The following is a 20,132-nucleotide window of genomic DNA, read 5'->3' as shown; positions in this document are numbered from 1 at the left end:
TGAGCCTCGACTAAAGAGATACCACGAGATCTGACACGATTGAAATTTAGAATCCTGCTGCAAAAGTAACGTGGGAAATGGAGGAAAATCTACTCCTTGGGGTGTTTTTGGTTTCTATTACTCCGCCGTTGACAGGATGCAGCCAACCTGAAGACGCCGGGCCCCATTTGAGTCCGTCTGCTCTGCTCAGTGGTTGAACTCCGGGAGGGCAGGGATTGCGTTGACTTTCTATAACGTTCTCTCCCAAGTGCTCAACATAGTGCTCCGTACACGCTAGGCTCTCAATCAGTCCCCACTTGTCTTCTGTGTAACCTTGGGCAAGTCACTTTACCTCTCGGTACCTCATCATCATCATCAATTGTATTTATTGAGCACTTACTGTGTGCAGAGCACTGTACTAAGTGCTTGGGAAGTACAAGTTGGCAACATATAGAGACAGTCCCTACCCAACAGTGGGCTCAGTTACCTCACCTGCAAGATGAAGATTAAGACTGTGAGCCCCGTGCGTGTAGACTGTGAGCCCGCTGTTGGGTAGGGACCATTTCTATATCCTGCCAACTTGTACTTCCCAAGCGCTTAGTACAGTGCCCTGCACACAGTTAGTGCTCAATAAATACGATTGAATGAGTGAATGAATCTCTATGTGTTGCCAACTTGCACCTCTCAAGCGCAAGCACGCTGTAAGCGCTCAATAAATACGATTAAATAAGTGTAGAGGGAGCAAGGTAGAGAGGATAGAGCATGGTCCTGGGAACCAAAAGGTCATGGGTTCTAATCCCACCTCCACCACTTGGCTGCTGTGTGACCTTGGGAGAGTCACGTCACTTCTCTGGGCCTCAGTTCCCTCATCTATAAAAAATGGGGATTAAGACTGTGAGCCCCAGGGGGACAGGGAGGGTGTCCAACCCGATTATCTTGTATCTACCCCAGCGCTTAGGACAGTGCCTGGCACATAGTAAGCACTTACCAAATACCATAAGAGAAGCAGCGTGGCTCAGTGGAAAAAGTCCGGGCTTGGGAGTCAGAGGTCACGGGTTCTAATCCCGGTGCCGCCACATGTCTGATGTGTGACCTTGGACAAGTCACTTCACTTTTCTGGGCCTCTGTTACCTCATCTGTAAAATGGGGATTAAGACTGTGAGCCCCATGTGGGACAGCCAGATCACCTTGTATCCCCCCCAGCGCTTAGAACACTGCTTTGCACATAGTAAGCGCTTAACAAATGCCATCATCATCATCATTATTATTATTAGGAAAGGACTGTATCCTCCCTGATTACTTTATATCTACCCCAGCATTTATTGCAGTGCTTGACACATAGTAAGCCCTTAGCAAATACCATAAAAACAAAAACAAACAAATAGAGCCCTGTACTAAGTGCTTATCATCATCATCATCATCAGTGGTATTTATTAAATGCTTATTATACGTTGAGCTCTGTATTAAGCACTTGGGAGAGTAGCGCTGTACTAATGAATACTATCAATTGATTGATAGGGATCATGCTTCTGTCATGCTCTCCTGAGCGCTTAGTACAGTGAACACCATAGGCTCTCAGTCGGTGCCATTGATTGCCTGCTTAACAATAATAATAATAATAATAATGGCATTTATTAAGCACTTACTATGTGCAAAGCACTGTTCTAAGTGCTGGGGAAGTTACAAGGTGATCAGGTTGTCCCACAGGGGGCTCACAGTCTTAATCCCCATTTTACAGGTGAGGTAACTGAGGCACAGAGAAGTCCAAAATCACACAGCTGACAGTTGGTGGAGCCGGAATTTGAAACCATGACCTCTGACTCCAAAGCCCGGGCTCCTTCCAGTGAGCCACACTGCTTCCCTATTGCTTCTGCTTCTCACTGATTAGTCAAGCGATTTGCCCAAGGTCACACAGCAAGCAGGACTAGAATCCGGACCTCCTGATTCCCAGCTCTGGGCTCTTTCCACTAGCCCTGGGCTGCCTCCGATGGCTCCGATTTTCTAACGGAGGGCTTTGGGAAGAAAAAGAAGGAAAAGGACAACATGATGATGTCGGTGTCATAACCTCTCAACACACTGTCAGAACTCGGATATCTTACACCTCACATGACTGCCAATTCTCGTTCCGTTAAAATTCACTTTAAAGGATTGGGTTTCTGTTCTCCGTCTCTGAGCAAAAGTAACTCGGGTCCGAGTCCCGTGCCAGTCAGACCGTTGATATGTTGACCAACCGTATTGTAGCGTACTCTCCCAAACGTTTAGTACAGTGCTCTGCACACAGTAAGCGCTCAATAAATACCATCGCGGATGATGACTAACCAACGGCGCCAATGAATAGCATTTGTTTCATGACACCGCAGAGGGGGCAAATAACTTCATAACACTTGTAGGTTTGGAAAAAGCCCGGGCTTGGGAGTCAGAGATCATGGGTTCTAATCCTCACTCTGCCACTTGTCAGCTGTGTGACTTTGGGCAAGTCACTTCACTTCTCTGCGCCTCAGTTACCTCTTCTGTAAAATGAGGATTAAGACTGTGAGCCCCACGTGGGACAACCTGATTAGCTTGTATCTACCCCAGCACTTAGAACAGTGCTTGACACATACGTGGCTCAGTGAAAAGAGCACGGGCTTTGGAGTCAGAGGTCATGGGTTCGAATCCCGGATCTGCCAACTCTCAGCTGTGTGACTCTGGGCAAGTCACTTCACTTCTCTGCGCCTCAGTTACCTCTTCTGTAAAATGAGGATTAAGACTGTGAGCCCCACGTGGGACAACCTGATCACCTTGTAACTTCCCCGGTGTTTAGAACAGTGCTTTGCACATAGTAAGTGCTTAATAAATGTCATTATTATTATTATTATTAAGCGCTTAGAAAATACCATCATTAGTATTATATATGTATATTCAATTGTTTATTTTAACTACTTTAGTTGTACATAGTTTGATGTCTGTGTTGCCCCTGAAAGAGTAGATTTCTTTAGGGCAGGGAATATGTCACTTTGTTCTGAATCATTACATTGTTATGGTACTCTCCCAAGTGCTTAGTACAGTACTCTTCACACAGTAAGCACTCAATAAATAAGATTGAATGACTAAGCACCTAATACAGTACACCACATTAAGTGAGTGCTCAATGAATACTACAACTACTACTGCTACTTCTAGACTGTGAGCCCGTTTTTGGGAAGAGATTGTCTCTATCTGTTGCCAAATTGTACTTTCCAAGAGCTTAGTTCAGTGCTCTGCACACAGAAAGCGCTCAATAGATCTGATTGAATGAATGAATACTAATATTATTACTGCTGCTGCTGCTATTACTACCACCACTACAACTAGGGGAAGCAGCGTGGCTCAGTGGGAAAGAGCCTGGGCTTTGGAGTCAGAGGTCATGGGTTTGAATCCTGGCGCCGCCACTTAGCTGGGTGACTTTGGGCAAGTCACTTAACTTCTCTGTGCCTCAATTCCCTCATCTGTAAAATGGGGATGAAGACTGTGAGCCCCACGTGGGACAACCTCATCACCTTGTATCCCCCCAGCGCTTAGAACAGTGCTTTGCACATAGTAAGTGCTTAATAAATGCCATCATTACTACTGCTGTTTAGTACAGTGCTCAGAGCAAAGTAAAACATTCAATAGAAACAGCGTGGCTTAGTGGACAGAGCACAGACCTGGGACTCAGAAGGACCTGGGTTCTAATCCCAGCTCTGCCTCACATATGCTGTGTGATCTTAGGCAAGTCGCATCACTTCTCTGGGCCTCAGTTCCCTCATCTGGAAAATGGGGATTAAAAGTGTGAGCCCCATCTGGGTCAGGGACTGTGTCCAACCTGATTAACATTTATCTACCCCAACGCTTAGAATGGTGCTCGACACATAGTAAATGCTTAACAAGTATCATTATTGTTATTATATAAGATGGATTGATTGATTGATTGATTGGATACTACTATTACTACAAAGAACAATTTGGCATGTAAGACTGAGCCCCCTCCTTCCTCTCTCCTTCCTCCCCCTCCCCATCCTCCCTCACCTTACCTCCTTCGCCTCCCTGCAGCACCTGTATATATGTATATATGTTTGTACGTATTTATTACTTTATTTATTTATTTATTTATTTTATTTATACAGATTTATTCTATTGATTTTATTTTGTTAATATGTTTTGTTTTGTTGTCCGTCTCCCCCTTCTAGACTGTGAGCCCGCTGTTGGGTAGGGACCGTCTCTATATGTTGCCATCTTGTACTTCCCAAGCGCTTAGTACAGTGTTCTGCACACAGTAAGCACTCAATAAATACGATTGAATGAATGAATGAATGAGTGTAAGAGAAACAGCGTGGCTCGGTGGAAAGAGCACCAGCTTTGGAGTCAGAGTTCATGGGTTCAAATACCGGCTCCGCCACTTGTCAACTGTGTACTTTGGGCAAGTCACTTCTCTACTCTGTGCCTCAGTTCCCTCATCTGTAAAATGGGGATGAAGACTGAGAGCCCCCCATGGGACAACCTGATCACCTTGTAACCTCCCCAGTGCTTAGAACAGTGTTTTGCACATTCATTCATTCATTCAATCATATTTATTGAGTGGTTACTGTGTGCAGAGCAGTAAGTGCTTAATAAAAGCCATCATTATTATGATTATGTAATCAAAAGCAATCAATCATATTTTTGAGTGCTTACTGTGTGTAAAACAGTATACTAAACACTCGTGAGAGTCCAGTGCAACAGAGTTAGTAGACACATATCCTACCCACAGGGAGCTTACAGTTTAGAGGTGGAGACAGATATTATTATAATCAAATCATTTCTAAAATATAATTTATAGATATATACAAAAGAGCTGTGGTGTAGACTGTGAGCCTGTTGTTGGGTAGGGGCCGTCTCTATCTGTTGCCAACTTGTACTTCCCAAGCGCTTAGTACAGTGCTCTGCACACAGTAAGTGCTCAACACATACGATTGAATGAATGAGGAGGGGGTGGTGAATATCGAATGCCCAAAGGTCACAGATCCAGAGAAGCAGCATGGCCTAATGGTTAGAGCCCAGGCCTGAGAGTCAGAAGGTCATGGGTTCTAATCCCAGGTCTGCCACTTGTCTCCTGTGTGACCTCAGGCCAGTCACTTTGCTTCTCTGGGCCTCAGTTCCCTCATCTGTAAAATGGGGGTGAAGACTGTGAACCCCACGTGGGGCAGGACGGAGTCCAACCTGATGATTTTGTATCTACCCCAGTGCTTAGAACAGTGTCTGGCACATAGTAAGCACTTAACAAATACCATAATTAATTAATTAATAATTAATTAAGTGCATAGACAACACAGAAGGGAGATGGAGCTGGGGGAAAGAGGAATCGGTCGGGGAAGGCCTTGGAAGAGTTAATAATGATGGTATTTGTAAAGTGCTTACTGTGTGCCAAGCACTGTGACCTTAATAATGCTTTGAAAATGGGGAGAGTGGTGGTCAGGTGTATATGGGAGGGATAGAGCTTTCCAGGCCAGAGGAAGCGCTTAGTACAGTGCTCTGTACACAGTAAACACTCAATAAATACGATTGAATGAATGAAATGTGGGAAAGAGGCAAAATCAGGGCACAGTAAGCAAGCACTTACTCTGTCCTAAGCACTGCGTTAAGAACAGGGTTGATACACACCTAACAGATCCAAGCCCCAGAAGGTGGTCATATTAGGACATAAATCCAATTAAAATCTACATTAAAAGTCTATTTATTTGAAGCAGTGATGACCCCAAAGTGGATCACTTTCAATCAATCAAGCAATCAAATTTGAGCACTTATTTTGCTCTGGGCACTCTACTAAGCACTTGGGAGAGCACAATATAACAATAGACGGACATACTCCCGGCCCCCAGTGAGCTTACAGTCTAGAGGGGGAGACAAATATTAATATAAGTAAATGATTTATGGATGTGGACGTAAGTGGCGTGGGACTGGGTGGGGGGATGAATAAAGGGAGCAAGTCAGGGAGACGCAGAAGGGGGTGGGAGAAGAGGAAAGGGGGCTTAGTCAGGGAAGGTCCCTTGGAGGAGGTGGGCCTTCAGTTAGGTTTTGAAAAGAGGGATATAGTAATCGTCCGTTGGTTATGAAGAGGAAGGGCATTCCAGGAAGAAGCAGGATATAAGCGAGAGGTCGGCGGTGAGCTAGACGAGATGGAGGTACGGTGAATAGGTTGACATTAGAAGACCGAAGCGTGGGGTCATAGTAAGAGAGTAACAAGGTGAGAGAGGAGGGGGCAGGATGATTAACTTTCTGCCAGTTTATGCCCAGCTGAGTTCTGGTTTCTCACGGGACCTGTGGGATTTTAAATTTTGATTATGTCAGATCTCGTGGTCTTGCGTTAGTCATTACTGAAACAGAAAAGGCTCAAAAGAACGAAGGAAAGCAAGACGGCAAGCAGAACAAAGTATACTCCTCCAGGAAACGCGGGGATTTTGAGTCACTATTGTCGTTAAGCAGTTTGAAAATAGTGTAAAGAAAAATGCTAGTTATTGCCTTTTTACTAAATGGGAGAGGTACATGTCTAGACTTCACCGGTTGCTGGGTTGTATTGGTAGCACATTCTACTATCCGGAGGACTACAGCACTGAGTTTTTGGAAAAGGACAGGGTACGATCCCTACCCTCAGGGGGCTTACAAACTAGCTGGGAAGAGAGACACAAAAACAACTTACAAGTAGGAGGAAAAGGAGTGGGGCCCAGGGGATAGACTGTGGATCCCCTACTGGATCCCCTCTAAGACTGTGGATCCCCTACTGGATCTCCTCTAAGACTGTGAGCTCGTTGTGGGCAGGGATTTTCTCTCTTTATTGCTGTAGTGTACTTTTCCAAGTGCTTAGTACAGTGCTCTGCACAAAGAAAGCTCTCAATAAATCAATCAATCAATCGTATTTATTGAGCGCTTACTGTGTGCAGAGCACTGTACTAAGCGCTTGGGAAGTCCAAGTTGGCAACATATAGAGACAGTCCCTACCCAACAGTGGGCTCACAGTCTAAAAGGGGGAGACAGAGAACAAAACCAAACATACTAACAAAATAAAATAAATAGAATAGATATGTGCAAGTAAAATAGAGTAATAATAAATAGAGTAATAAATAAATAAATAGAGTAATAAATATGACTGAATGAATGACAGAGCATGGGCCTGAGAGTCAGAAAGACCTGGGTTCAAATCCCTGCTCTGCCACTTGTCTGCTGTGTGTCTTTGGGCAAGTCACTTAACTTCGCTGTACCTCAGTTACCTCATCTTTAAATCGGGGACCAATCAATCAATCAATCAATCAATCGTATTCATTGAGTGTTTACTATGTGCAGAGCACTGTACTAAGCGCTTGGGAAGTACAAATTGGCAACACATAGAGACAGTCCCTACCCAACAGTGGGCTCACAGTCTAAAAGGGGGAGACAGAGAACAGAACCAAACATACCAACAAAATAAAATAAATAGGATAGAAATGTACAAGTAAAATAAATAAATAAATAAATAAATAAATAAACAGAGTAATAAATATGTACAACCATATATACATATATACAGGTGCTGTGGGGAAGGGAAGGAGGTAAGATGGGGGGATGGAGAGGGGGACGAGGGGGAGAGGAGGGAAGGGGCTCAGTCTGGGAAGGCCTCCTGGAGGAGGTGAGCTCTCAGCAGGGCCTTGAAGGGAGGAAGAGAGCTAGCTTGGCGGAGGGGCAGAGGGAGGGCATTCCAGGCCCGGGGGATGACGTGGGCCGGGGGTCGACGGCGGGACAGGCGAGAACGAGGTACAGTGAGGAGATTAGCGGCGGAGGAGCGGAGGGTGCGGGCTGGGCAGTAGAAGGAGAGAAGGGAGGTGAGGTAGGAGGGGGCGAGGGGATGGACAGCCTGGAAGCCCAGGGTGAGGAGTTTCTGCCTGATGCGCAGATTGATTGGTAGCCACTGGAGATTTTTGAGGAGGGGAGTAATATGCCCAGAGCGTTTCTGGACAAAGATAATCCGGGCAGCAGCATGAAGTATGGATTGAAGTGGAGAGAGACCAAGACTGTGAGCCCCTTGTTGGACATGGACTGTGTCCAACCCGATTAGCTTGCATCTACCCCAGTGCTTAGTACAGTGCCTGGCACATAGTAAGCCCTTAAGCAATACCGTAAAGAAAAAGAAGGAAAAATCTATGAGTTGGTCCTAAGTGTGAGATACGTAAGGTGGATGTAAGACAAGTACAGAAGTGCTCACACAGGTGGTTGTGAAGATTGTGTGGGGCACATTTCCAGCATCATTATGGTATTCATTATTTATTGAATTGGTCGAGTGCTTACTTTGTGCGGAGCAGTGAATTGAACCCTGGGGAGTGGTCTAGAGATAATAATCCAGACACAGTCCCTTCAAGGCCCTACTGAGAGCTCACCTCCTCCAGGAGGCCTTCCCAGACTGAGCCCCCTCCTTCCTCTCCCCCTCGTCCCCCTCTCCGTCCCCCCATCTTACCTCCTTCCCTTCCCCACAGCACCTGGATATATGTATATATGTTTGTACATATTTATTACTCTATTTATTTTACCTGTACATATCTATTCTATTTTGTTAATATGTTTGGTTTTGTTCCCTGTCTCCCCCTTCTAGACTGTGAGCCCACTGTTGGGTAGGGACTGTCTCTATATGTTGCCAACTTGTACTTCCCAAGCACTTAGTACAGTGCTCTGCACACAGTAAGAGCTCAATAAATGCAATTGATTGATTGATTGATTGCCCGCCTAGGGCTTACAGTCTAAAAGCAGGGGGACAGATATTGGGTCTGATCTGATAATAATAATAATAATGATGGCATTTATTAAGCGCTTACATGTGCAAAACACTGTTCTAAGTGCTGAGCACTGTTCTAAGCACTGACATTGTATCCAGCCCAGTGTGTAGCACAGTGCTGGCCACATAGTAAACACCGAACAAATACCTCAGTTACTATGATTACGATGACACTGGGGCTGGGGACAGACATATGAGGTAAAAATACCTTGGGAGAAGCAGCGTGGCTCAGTGGAAAGAGCCCGGGCTTTGGAGACAGCGGTCACGGGTTCAAATTCCGGCTCCACCAACTGTCAGCTGTGTGACTTTGGGCAAATCACTTAACTTCTCTGGGCCTCAGTTACCTCATCTGTAAAATGGGGATGAAGACTGTGAGTGCCCCGTGGGACAAACTGATCACCTTGTAACCTCCCTAATGCTTAGAACAGTGTTTTGCACATAGTAAGTGCTTAATAAATGTTGTTATTATTATTATTATTATTATTATCATTATTATTATAATTGAGAGGGATAAACCAAGGAGTTAAACAAAAAGACAGCAACTTGAAGCCTCCACAAAACTTCAGCTTTAGGGAGGCAGTGGTGGCTACAGTATTTAGTCAGTCTAGTTAGTCGTATTTAATGAGCACTTACGGTATGCAGAGAATCGAAGTAAGAGTCCAGTACAACAATGAACAGACACATTCCCTGTCCACAGCGAGCTTCCACTCTAGGGTGACCATGGTAGTGTCCATTGGACTCTTAGCTTTTAGCAACAGGGCCCTACTGCTTTTTGTTTTGCCAACTTGTACTTCCCAAGCGCTTAGTACAGTGCTCTGCACACAGTAAGTGCTCAATAAATATGATTGAATGAATGAATGCTTTTATTTTTGAATTTGTCTCTGTGATTTATGGCACTTAGGTGGCTTTATTTTTCATCTTTTCCTTACCGTTGTTGTCAATCCCCACTTCCATATTTATTTATACATTGTGAGCCCCATGCAGGCTAGGGGCTGTATTTAATTCCTATCTTTCACTGAATTTTGTAGGTAGCAAGAGCTTAATATATACTATTACTACTACTACTGCTACTACTAATAATTATGGTATTTGTTAAGCGCTTACTATGTGTCAGGCACTGTTCTAAGCACTGGGGTGTCTACAAGATAAATAAATAAATAAGTTTGGTATTTGTTAAGCGCTTACTATGTGCAAAACACTGTTCTAAGCGCTGGGGAGGATGCAAGATGATCAGGTTGTCCCGTGTGGGGCTCACTATCTTAATCCCCATTTTCCAGAAGAGGTAACTGAGGCACAGAGAAGTGAAGTGACTTGCTCAAAGTCGCACAGCTGACAAGCGGCAGAGCCGGGATTTGAACCCATGACCTCTGACTCCAAAGCCCAGGCTCTTTCCACTGAGCCATGCTGCTTCCCCAATAGTCAGTCCCTGTCCCACGTAGGGCTCACAATCTTAATCCCCATTTTACGGATGAGGGAACGGAGGACCAGAGAAGTTAAGTGCTTAGAACAGCGCTTTGCACATAGTAAGCACTTAATAAATGCCATTATTACTATTATTATTATTGTTATTATTATTATTATTATTATTATTATTATTTGACTAGCCAAAGGTCACACAGCAGACAAATGGTGGAGGTGGGATTAGAACCCCTGATCTTTTGACTTCAGGCCTGTGCTGCTACTACTACTACAACTACGGGGGAAGCAGCATGGCGTGGTGGATAGAGCACAGACTTGGGAGTCAGAAGGTTATGAGTTCTAATTCCGGCTCCACCATTTGTATGCTGTGTGAACTCATGGGTTCAAATCCCGGCTCCTCCACCTGTCAGCTGTGTGACTTTGGGCAAGTCACTTCACTTCTCTGGGCCTCAGTTACCTCATCTGGAAAAGGGGGATTAAGACTGTGAGCCCCCCTTGGGACAACCTGATCACCTTGTATCCTCCCCAGTGCTTAGGACAGTGCTTTACACATAGTAAGTGCTTAACAAATGCTATAGGGAAGCAGCATGGCTCAGTAAAAAGAGCCCAGGCTTGGGAGTCCAGAGGTCATGGGTTCTAATCCCGGCTCCACTGCTTGTCAGCTGTGTGACTTTGGGCAAGTCACTTAACTTCTCTTTGCCTCAGTTACCTCATCTGTAAAAAGGGGATTAAGACCGTAAACCCCATGTGGGACAACCTGATCACCTTGTATCCTCCCCAGCGCTTAGGACAGTGCTTTGCACATAGTAAGCACTTAACAGATGCCATCATTATTATTATTATTGTTCTCTGGGCCTCAGTTCCCTTATCTGTAAAATGGATATTGAGACTGTGAGTCCCACCGGGACTGTGTCTAACCCAATTAACTTGTACTCACCCCCGCCCAGCACTTAGTTCAGTGCCTGGCACATAGTAAGCACTTAATAAATACCATGATTATTACTACTACTGCTGCTTCTCAAGGAAGCACTTAGTACAGTACTCTGCACACAGTAAGCGCTCAATAAATACGATTGAATGAATGAAGTTCTTTGGCTTAATGCTCCTGCAGGCCTCTTCCAAAAGGAACAGTTATTTTTGGTTGATTTGTTTGTTTGTTTTAATGGTATTTGTTAAGCACTTACTGTGTGTCAAGCACTGTTTTAAGTGCTGGTGAAAATTCTGCAATCCCTGTCCCAAGCAGGACTCCAAATCAGATAATAATAATGGCATTTGTTAAGCGCTTACTATGTGCAAAGCACTGTTCTAAGCACTGGGTACAGGAGCAGCGTGGCCTAAAGGGAAAGTGGACAGGCCTAGGAGTCAAAGAAACTGGGTTCTAATCCCGTCTCTGCCACTTGTCAGCTGTGTGCCTTTAAGCAAGCCTCTTAACTTCTCTGTGTCTCAGAGACCTCATCTGCAAAATGGAGATTAAGACTGTGAGCCCCATGTGGGACCACCTGATTACCTTGTATCCCCCCTAGTGCTTAGAACAGTGCTTGGCACATAGTAAGTGCTTAACATATGCCATCTTCTTCTTCTTTTGAACAAATGCCATAAGAAAGTGGGTGAACAGCTATTGAATCCCCATTTTGCAGTTGAGGAAACTGAGGCCCAGAGAAGTTAAGGGACATGTCCAAGGTTACGGAGCAGTCAAGTGGTGGAGCTGGGATTAGAACCCATGTCCTCTGGCTCCCAGGTCTGGGCTTTATCCACTGGGCCACACAGCCTCCCAATCAATCAATCAATCAATCATATTTATTGAGCGCTTACTATGTGCAGAGCACTGTACTAAGCGCTTGGGAAGTACAAATTGGCAACATATAGAGACAGTCCCTACCCAACAGCGGGCTCACAGTCTAAAAGAGTCCCAACAGTTATAGCCTTTCTAGGCATATTATGTGTACACTTTAGGGGGTGTCTATTACAGTGGCGGTAGGGAGCACATCTTGGGTTTCTGTTATGCTCCCCAAGTCCTTAGGACTGTATACTCACTGTGGTCAGGGAATGTGTCTGTTATATTGTTCTGTTGTCCTCTCCCAAGCGCTGGGTACAGTGCTCTGCACACAGTAAGCGCTTAATAAATATGATTGACTGACTTAGGACAGTGCAATGCACTCACGTTCAGTAAATATCATTTTTACTACAGTGTTTGGTTGACAATACCACTCGTTTCATAGCATAAAAACCCACCGATCAATGGGAAAAGATGATTTGATTCAAAATTTATTTTGAATGCCTGCATTTATTGGAAAAAACAAACCCTAAGTCTCTTGCTTGCGACAGCTAACGGACTCTACTTTTGTATCTTTTAGATTCTTTCTAAAGTTTTTCCTCAAGTGCAATCAGAACTGTTTGAAGAATGCAGGCAACCCCCGAGATATGCGACGATTCCAGGTACAGATTTTTTCAAAAAGAAAAAAAGATGGTATTCCACATTTGCTTGCGAAGTTGGATTGCCCCAAACCTTAAAATCTGTTCAGAAATTTCATTCATTCATTCAGTCGTATTTGTTGAGTGCCTACTGTGTGCCGAGCGCTGAAATAAGCGCTTGGGAAGTACAATTCGGCAACAAATAGAGACAATCCCTGCCCACAGTGGGCTCATTTGTTTCAGTTGTCAAAAATCTTTGGAAATCCCCACTTCCCAACCCTCCACAGTTGTACCAACTGCTTGATGAGAAGCAGTGTGGCTCAGTGAAAAGAGCCCGGGCTTTGGAATCAGAGGTCATGGGTTCAAGTCCCGGCTCCGCCAATTGTCAGCTGTGTGACTTTGAACAAGTCACTTAACTTCTCTGGGCCTCAGTTACCTCATCTGTAAAATGGGAATTAAGACTGTGAGCCCCCCGTGGGACAACCTGATCACCTTGTAACCTCCCCAGTGTTTAGAACAGTGCTTTGCACATAGTAAGTGCTTAATAAATGCCATTAGTACCAAGACTTTAAAAACTTTTCCTAATTTAAAATGCATCCAGTGTCTTTAATGCCAGTAATTTAATAGCTAGTTTGAGCCAGAGGAAGTTTTAGCGATGATAACGATGGTTTTTTTCCAAGTCCTTGCTATGGGCTAAGCGCTGTGCTGTGCACTGGGCTAGGCTTGAGATAATCAGGCCCGGACACCCAGCAAACAAGTGGCAGATCCTGCAATAGAACTCCTAACTTTCAGTCCTGTGCTCTTTCCAATCGGCCACACTGCTTCTACAGAAATATTCCCGCATCGTCTGGTCTGGTTAATGTCTGTCACTGTTTTCTTGAATTGCTGAGAACTAAAACTTTATGCGAAGGCCCATTAGTCAGCTTGGGCTAAGCTCAGAGGCGGTAGAGAAAAGGATTTCTGGAAGTTTCTGAAATTAAGTTCCCTTTCTCATTCAATTACCATCAGACTAAAAGCTGTGATAAAAGTCACTTGAAATCTCCTTCCAGTCAGTATTGTAGGGTCACTGTGGAACTCTATCAGGGGTCTTTATTGAGTTCTTCCTATGTGCAGAGCACATTAGAGAAGCAGTGTGGCTCAGTGGAAAGAGCCAGGGCTTTGGAATCAGAGGTCAGGGGTTCAAATCCCGGCTCCACCAGTTGTCAGCTGTGTGACTTTGGGCAAGTCACTTCCCTTCTCTGGGCCTCAGTTACCTCATTTGTAAAATGGGAATTACAACTGTGAGCCCCCCATGGGACAACCTGATCACCTTGCCTCCCCAGTGCTGAGAACAGTGCTTTGCACATAGTAAGTGCTTAATAAATGCCACCGTTATTATTACTATTATTATTACCGAGCACTTGGGAGAGTGTGACACAACCGAGCTGGAAGACCTGAGCCCTACTAGAACAATTTCAGGCGCTTTTTTTCTGCTCAGGTAGTCATGAGAGATTGCATGCTTTGACCACAGGCGCTTACTATGAGCCAAGCACTCTGCCAAACGCTGGGATAAGTGCATTATAATCAGACCAGAGCCGGTTCCTGTCCCACACAGGAGAGGGAGAACGGGGATATTAAATCTCCATTTTACAGATGAGGAAACTTTGGCCCAGAGAGGTGATTTGCCCAAGATACTGTGGCAGACAAGTGGCAGAGCCAGGGTTAGAGCTTACGGCTCCTGATTTCACTCAGCCACGTGGTCTTTCTTGCCACCACAAACAAATAAGGATGCTACTGCAGTGTCCGGTTATCACTTAACCAACTGGAACTGTCTTCTTCCTACCTTAAACCTCAGTCCTGAAGTGTCAGCTGAATTAACTCTCTTCACGTGCCCTGTGGAACTGCAGTCCCTACATCAACAAGTTATCTACTCTATCAGAACGAGTGAGGCCCAGTGGAAAGACTGTGAGCCCACTGCTGGGTAGGGACCGTCTCTATATGTTGCCAACTTGTACTTCCCAAGCGCTTAGTACAGTGCTCTGCACACAGTAAGCGTTCAATAAATACGATTGATTGATTGATTGATTGAAGAGCACAGGCCTGGAGTCAGAGGACCTGGGTTCTAATTCTGGCTCCACCACTTACCTGGTGTGTGACCTTGGTCAAGTCACTTAACTTCTCTGAGCCTCATCTAAAATAATAATAATGGCATTTATTAAGCACTTACTATGTGCACAGCACTATTCTAAGCTCTGGAGAGGTTACAAGGTGATCAGGTAGTCCCACGGGGGGCTCACAGTCTTCATCCCCATTTTACAGATGAGGTAACTGAGGCACAGAGAAGTTAAGTGACTTGCCCAAAGTCACACAGCTAAGTGGCAGAGCCAGAATTTGAACCCGGCTCATCTGCACAACAGGGACTTGATATCTGTTCTCCCTCAGACTATGACCCCCATATGGGACCTGATAATCTTGTATTTACCCCAATGCTTAGTACAGTGCTCTGCACACAGTAAGCGCTCAAAAAATATGATTGAATGAATGCTTAATAAGTAGCAGAGAAGCAGCGTGGCTCAGTGGAAAGAGCACAGGCTTTGGAATCAGAGGTCATGGGTTCAAATCCCAGCTCTGCCAATTGTCAGCTGTGTGACTTTGGGCAAGTCACTTAACTTCTCAAGGCCTCAGTTACCTCATCTGTAAAATGGGGATTAAGAGTGTGAGCCCCCCGTGGGGCAACCTGATCACCTTGTAACCTCCTCAGCACTTAGAACAGTGCTTTGCACATAGTAAGCGCTTAATAAATGCTATTATTATTATCATTATTATTATTATTATTATTATTATTATCAGTAGTATTATCAAATTATGCAGAGCATGAAGTAAATGACCAGTTAGATTTGCCTCTAAATTCTTCGGGATTCAAAGTTCTGGGTTCATATGGTTGTTTAATTTTTTATGAACAATACACCAGGGTTTATCCAAATTGCTTCTAAACGTTTCCTAACTGGATAAACAATGAGAACTTTCCCCCTCCGTTTGACTAGAGGAAATGGCTTCTTAGAAATATGAGATTATTTTCCCAGATCATTCATATTTGGGGATGAACCAACCCAATTATCAAGCTGTCCCCAAGTTTTTCTGAGAAATCTATGCCTTACCATTAACCTTATGGCAAAACCTGGGCCGTGCGGATCTCTGCCCAGTTCACAGAAAGGAAACCGGACACATCGTCAGAGCAACAATAGAGATCTGTAGTTGGGGGAGGAGGAAGAAAAAAATGTTTCTTCAAAACAGTCCAGCCCTCTTCCATTTTTCATGCATCTCAGCTTCACGTGACCCCCGGTGATATTGATCCATCTGAGCAGAGCAGAAGGTCAAACCTGGAATGAGTCCTCTTTGTCTCACCGATGACTAAATGAAGCATCAGGTCTCAAGTGATCTCGTGGTCGACAGTGGAACCAAGAATAAGAGAAGGACTTCCTGAGTCTCTTTAGCTAATCTCTCTGCCTCTCAGAAGGTTTAATGGAACTTAACAATACGTCAAGTCTTAATATTTTCAACCGGTTTCATTCTCTCCGCACCTTTCGGAAGAGGAGGCGCCGCAATGAACTGCCGTGATGGAACGAAACCTAGAGAGTTTACCTGCTTTCTGCTGAATCTCACTCGTTTTCCCCTGCTGACTGACCTATATAGAGATGCCAGACTGAAGACAGTTGCCTTTTTTCTAACCTTTACCTGTTTCTTTAATATCTCTTGGACCAGGAGCCTAAAAACTGTAAACCTTGGCCAAGAAATGCAATGATTCCAGTTTTGCACAATCCCCTGGCATTTCTTTTGTCCCAAAAGATACAGTGAAAGGAAAAACTCAATAACCTGGGAAGAGGTTCAACTTTGGAACTCCCCAGTTGGAGGGTGGATAAGATAATAGGGGCCACAGGAATGGAAGAGGTTCCATTCTGGAATTCCCCAGTTCAAAAGTGGACAAGATGGAGCACGGTGTGGAAGTAGAAGAGGTTCAACTTGGGAACACTCCTCTACGTGGTTGGGCAAGATAGCGCCTGCCGTGGGAGTGGAAGAGGTGCAACTTTGGGACAACTCACTAAGAATGTGGAGAAGAAGGCGCCCGCCTGGCAAAAGGAATAAGTTCAACTTTGGAATGCTTCTTCATGAGCGTGGACAAGACGGCATCCACCATGGGGGTGGAGGAGGTTCACTTTGGAGCACCCCACTACGAGGTTGGCAAGATGGCACCAACTGTGGGAGTGGAAGAGGTTCAACTTTGGGCTGCCCCACTAAGAGGGTGGAAAAGATGGTATCTGCCTTGGAGGTGGAAGAGTTGTAGCATTGGAATGCCTCATTATGAGGGTGGACCAGATGACGTCCATCGTAGGAGTGAAAGAAGTTCAACTTTGGAACACCCCACTAAGAGGGTGGGCATGATGGCACCTGCCATGAGAGCGGAAGAGGTTCATGTTTGGGATGCCCCACTAAGAGGGTGGACAAGATGGCACCCATCAGAGGATTGGAAGAGATTCAACTTTGGAATGCCTCATTATGAGGATGGACAAGATTGTGCCCGTCAAAGGAGTGGATCGGGTGCAACTTTGGGATTCGCCAGTTCAGAGGTGGACAGGATGGCATCTGCCATGGGAGAGAAAGAGGTTCAACTTTGGAACCTCCCACTAGGAGGGTGGACATGGTAGTACCCGCCATGGGAGTGGAACAGGTTCAAATTTGGGACTCCCCATTTCAAGGGTAGATAAGATAACGTCTGCCACGGGTGTGAAAGAGGTTCAATTTTGGAATGTCCCATTAGGAGACTGGAAAAGATGGCACCCACCGCGTAAGTGGAACGGGTTCAACTTTGGAGCTCCTCCCTGCTCAAGAATGGATGGGATGACACTCGCCGTGGGAATCGCGCTGTGGGGAAACCGCATGCCAGCGAGGAACACGTTTGGGGAGAATGAGGATATTCTGGCTTTCTGGGGTGACTCAGGGTAACTTACCGTTTCCCAGCGAGGACAGACTATAAAAAAGGAAGTGTTGGGTTATTCTGGAATATTAAAATAGCATCCGATTCAATCCAAGAAATAGAAATTCTAGGACAATTGAGATACAGTCAGGTTTGCCTCAGGCCAAAGGTAGGGGAGTGACAATTAAGTAGGTTTTTCTGACTGTGTTTTTTCATCTTCCTTTCCCCGTCGTCGACTGACAATCTTTCATTTTTCATTCATTACGTGAATAGGGTTATTAGTGTATAAAAGCATAGTTTTTTATTTTCTCCATATCATTTCTTACGGTATTCTCTATGGACCAGAACAAACTGAATAGAAGATGGCAGTTAAGCATGAATATTCATCTCTCTTCACCTCCAATGCTTCCGATTCATCTCGGCGTGGTTGTATGTAGCTTGATTACTATTAGTCAGAGCCTCAGAGCCATTTGGAAGACGGGACCGCTTCTATAGACAAGGAGAACGTGCTAAGATGCTTACTTCATACCCAATCCATAATGACAATACGAGAGTCTAAGATTAATTGTGTGCTCTTCAAACTATTCTCTACAGATGGTCAACATGTGGAGCCGAATCTATTAAAAAAAAATTGTAATTTCCTGTTCCATTTTTCTGTTGCGGAGGGTCATTTCCGGGGTGAATGGGACAGATCCACTGGGTAGGTGTTTCAGACAGCCACATTTGCCTATGCTCCTTCCCTGTCTCTACCAAGAAGCAGCTGGACGCTTAAGAAGCCTCTATCCATCATCTCTTCTATGGCCCAGCCTCTCCTGGGCACAAGAATAGAACCCTTTCTCTCCCACATAAAGGAGGAAATTCCATCGACGTACCAGGGTCGTTCACCATCCGAATGAACATGAGAAGGGGTTCCTTCCACGGATTGAGAACACTTTCACCATTCGGAATCAACTCAGTCCTTTCGGGTGCAGAGACCTCCGCGATCGGACGTTACGGGCTTAATCGTGAAACAGGTCTAGGAGACCCCTGTGGTGCACAGGATGAGGACAGTGGGCTGTGTTTCTGATTTAGATCAGCGGGTTTGGGGAGATGCGAAATCCTTCCAATCCTTCATCTGAAGACAGTCCCCAAGTGAACTAATTTTAATTAGATAAACTATCTAATCAATATATCAACAGATCAATCAAAACAGCATCTTTTAAAATGAGTGGCCAGAGGGGTGTTTCTGAAGCTAATGGCTAGAAGAATATTTCCCTGAATTGAATTCACTTGTTAGCATAATAGGAGATTAAACTCTAATTAGGCGAGCAGGTTTTGAAGAGGAAACAATTGCCAGTTAAAAAAGAAAAAAAAAACCCAAACAAAACACTATTATTAGCCAAAAAGCTGGTGAAGAGAGGTCAATTGATTGAAAATTGAACATGGCGGCCCTTCCTCCTCCCCTTCCACCCCCAGACCCCCAACCCTCTTGTCAATGATAAGTTGTATTTCCATTTCCTCTTTCCAGTTATGCGCCTTCGATTTTTTTTTTTACCGCTTTCTTACCATTTGCTTTTTCTTCACAGGTTGTTGTATCAACAACAGTCAACGTCGATGGCCATGTATTGGCCGTTTCAGACAACATGTTCGTCCACAACAACTCTAAACATGGAAGGAGGGCCAGACGTCTTGACCCGTCAGAAGGTATGGCCCCTTCTTATCTGGAAAATGGTAGGCACACATTTACATACATGTCTTTTTGATTTGCAATGCTTTTTTTTTCGCATCATACTTTATGTTGGAACATTCCTCTAGTTATTTTCCTCTGGCTTTTCCGCACCATGCCACAGACCAAACATCCAGAAGGCAGCATTCTCTCTGGGCACTTCTGGCCTTCCTTTTTCCTTCCTTGTTTTAATACTGAAAATTTTCCCTCACTCCCTTCTTCACCCCCTCTCCACTCTTTCCTCTATTTCTGTCTTGGTTTGTTTACCGGCTTTGTTTTGCTTACAGCTTTTCTTGCAGATTTTATTTCATTATTACTATTTTTTTTGGCTTGTCATAATTCTTGATCCAGAGGTACATTCTCAGGTTCTGAATGCAAGTTTAAGTGGATGGTAAAATCGTGACCGAATCTGTAAAGAATTTACTAGGAGATCAATTTCCTGTTGTCGGGCCTTACTGCTACAGAGGAAAGCGAGAGAAGTTTTGTGTGAGAACAACAGAGTAAAGTGTTCCTTCCCTGCCTATCCCCACCGCCCCCCCACCCCCAGCTCCCTCCAAACTAATTCAGTGTGATTGACCCCCTTGCCTGCTTATTAAGAAAGGAATCTGTGGTGACAAGAATCGAAAAAGCATCCTTAAACATTCTCTCACAGTTCTGAAAGTCTGAGCCCAGTTCTTAAACAAAGATTGGGAAACATGGCTATATTGAAAAATCCCAAGAAGCTACCTAGGCAAACACATCTCATAAATCCCTCTTAAAATCACACCTACTTTACGGTTAAAAAAACTCATGAAAAATAATTTCGAGCGGCTCAGGGATGTGAACTGTTTAAAAGTGTGATTTCTTCAGAGTGGAATCCAAATTAAACTCCACGAATAAATCCTTTAAAGTAG

General features: G+C 44.6%; 1 protein-coding gene across 1 annotated transcript in view; it reads left to right on the top strand.

The window, feature by feature from the left end:
* The window catches only part of EBF3 (EBF transcription factor 3), a 240,657-nt gene that overhangs the window by 155,277 nt on the left and 65,248 nt on the right, over positions 1 to 20,132 (top strand). Inside the window, exons 7-8 of the mRNA XM_038743679.1 lie at positions 12,526 to 12,607; positions 19,100 to 19,217. Coding sequence (XP_038599607.1) covers positions 12,526 to 12,607; positions 19,100 to 19,217 — 200 coding nt within the window. The remainder of the gene's footprint in view (positions 1 to 12,525; positions 12,608 to 19,099; positions 19,218 to 20,132) is intronic.

Source organism: Tachyglossus aculeatus, chromosome 3 (genome assembly GCF_015852505.1).
Source record: "Tachyglossus aculeatus isolate mTacAcu1 chromosome 3, mTacAcu1.pri, whole genome shotgun sequence".
Lineage (NCBI taxonomy): Eukaryota > Metazoa > Chordata > Mammalia > Monotremata > Tachyglossidae > Tachyglossus > Tachyglossus aculeatus.
The sequence above is the reverse complement of the archived record's forward strand: the minus strand, read 5'-3'. Positions and strand labels throughout refer to the sequence as shown.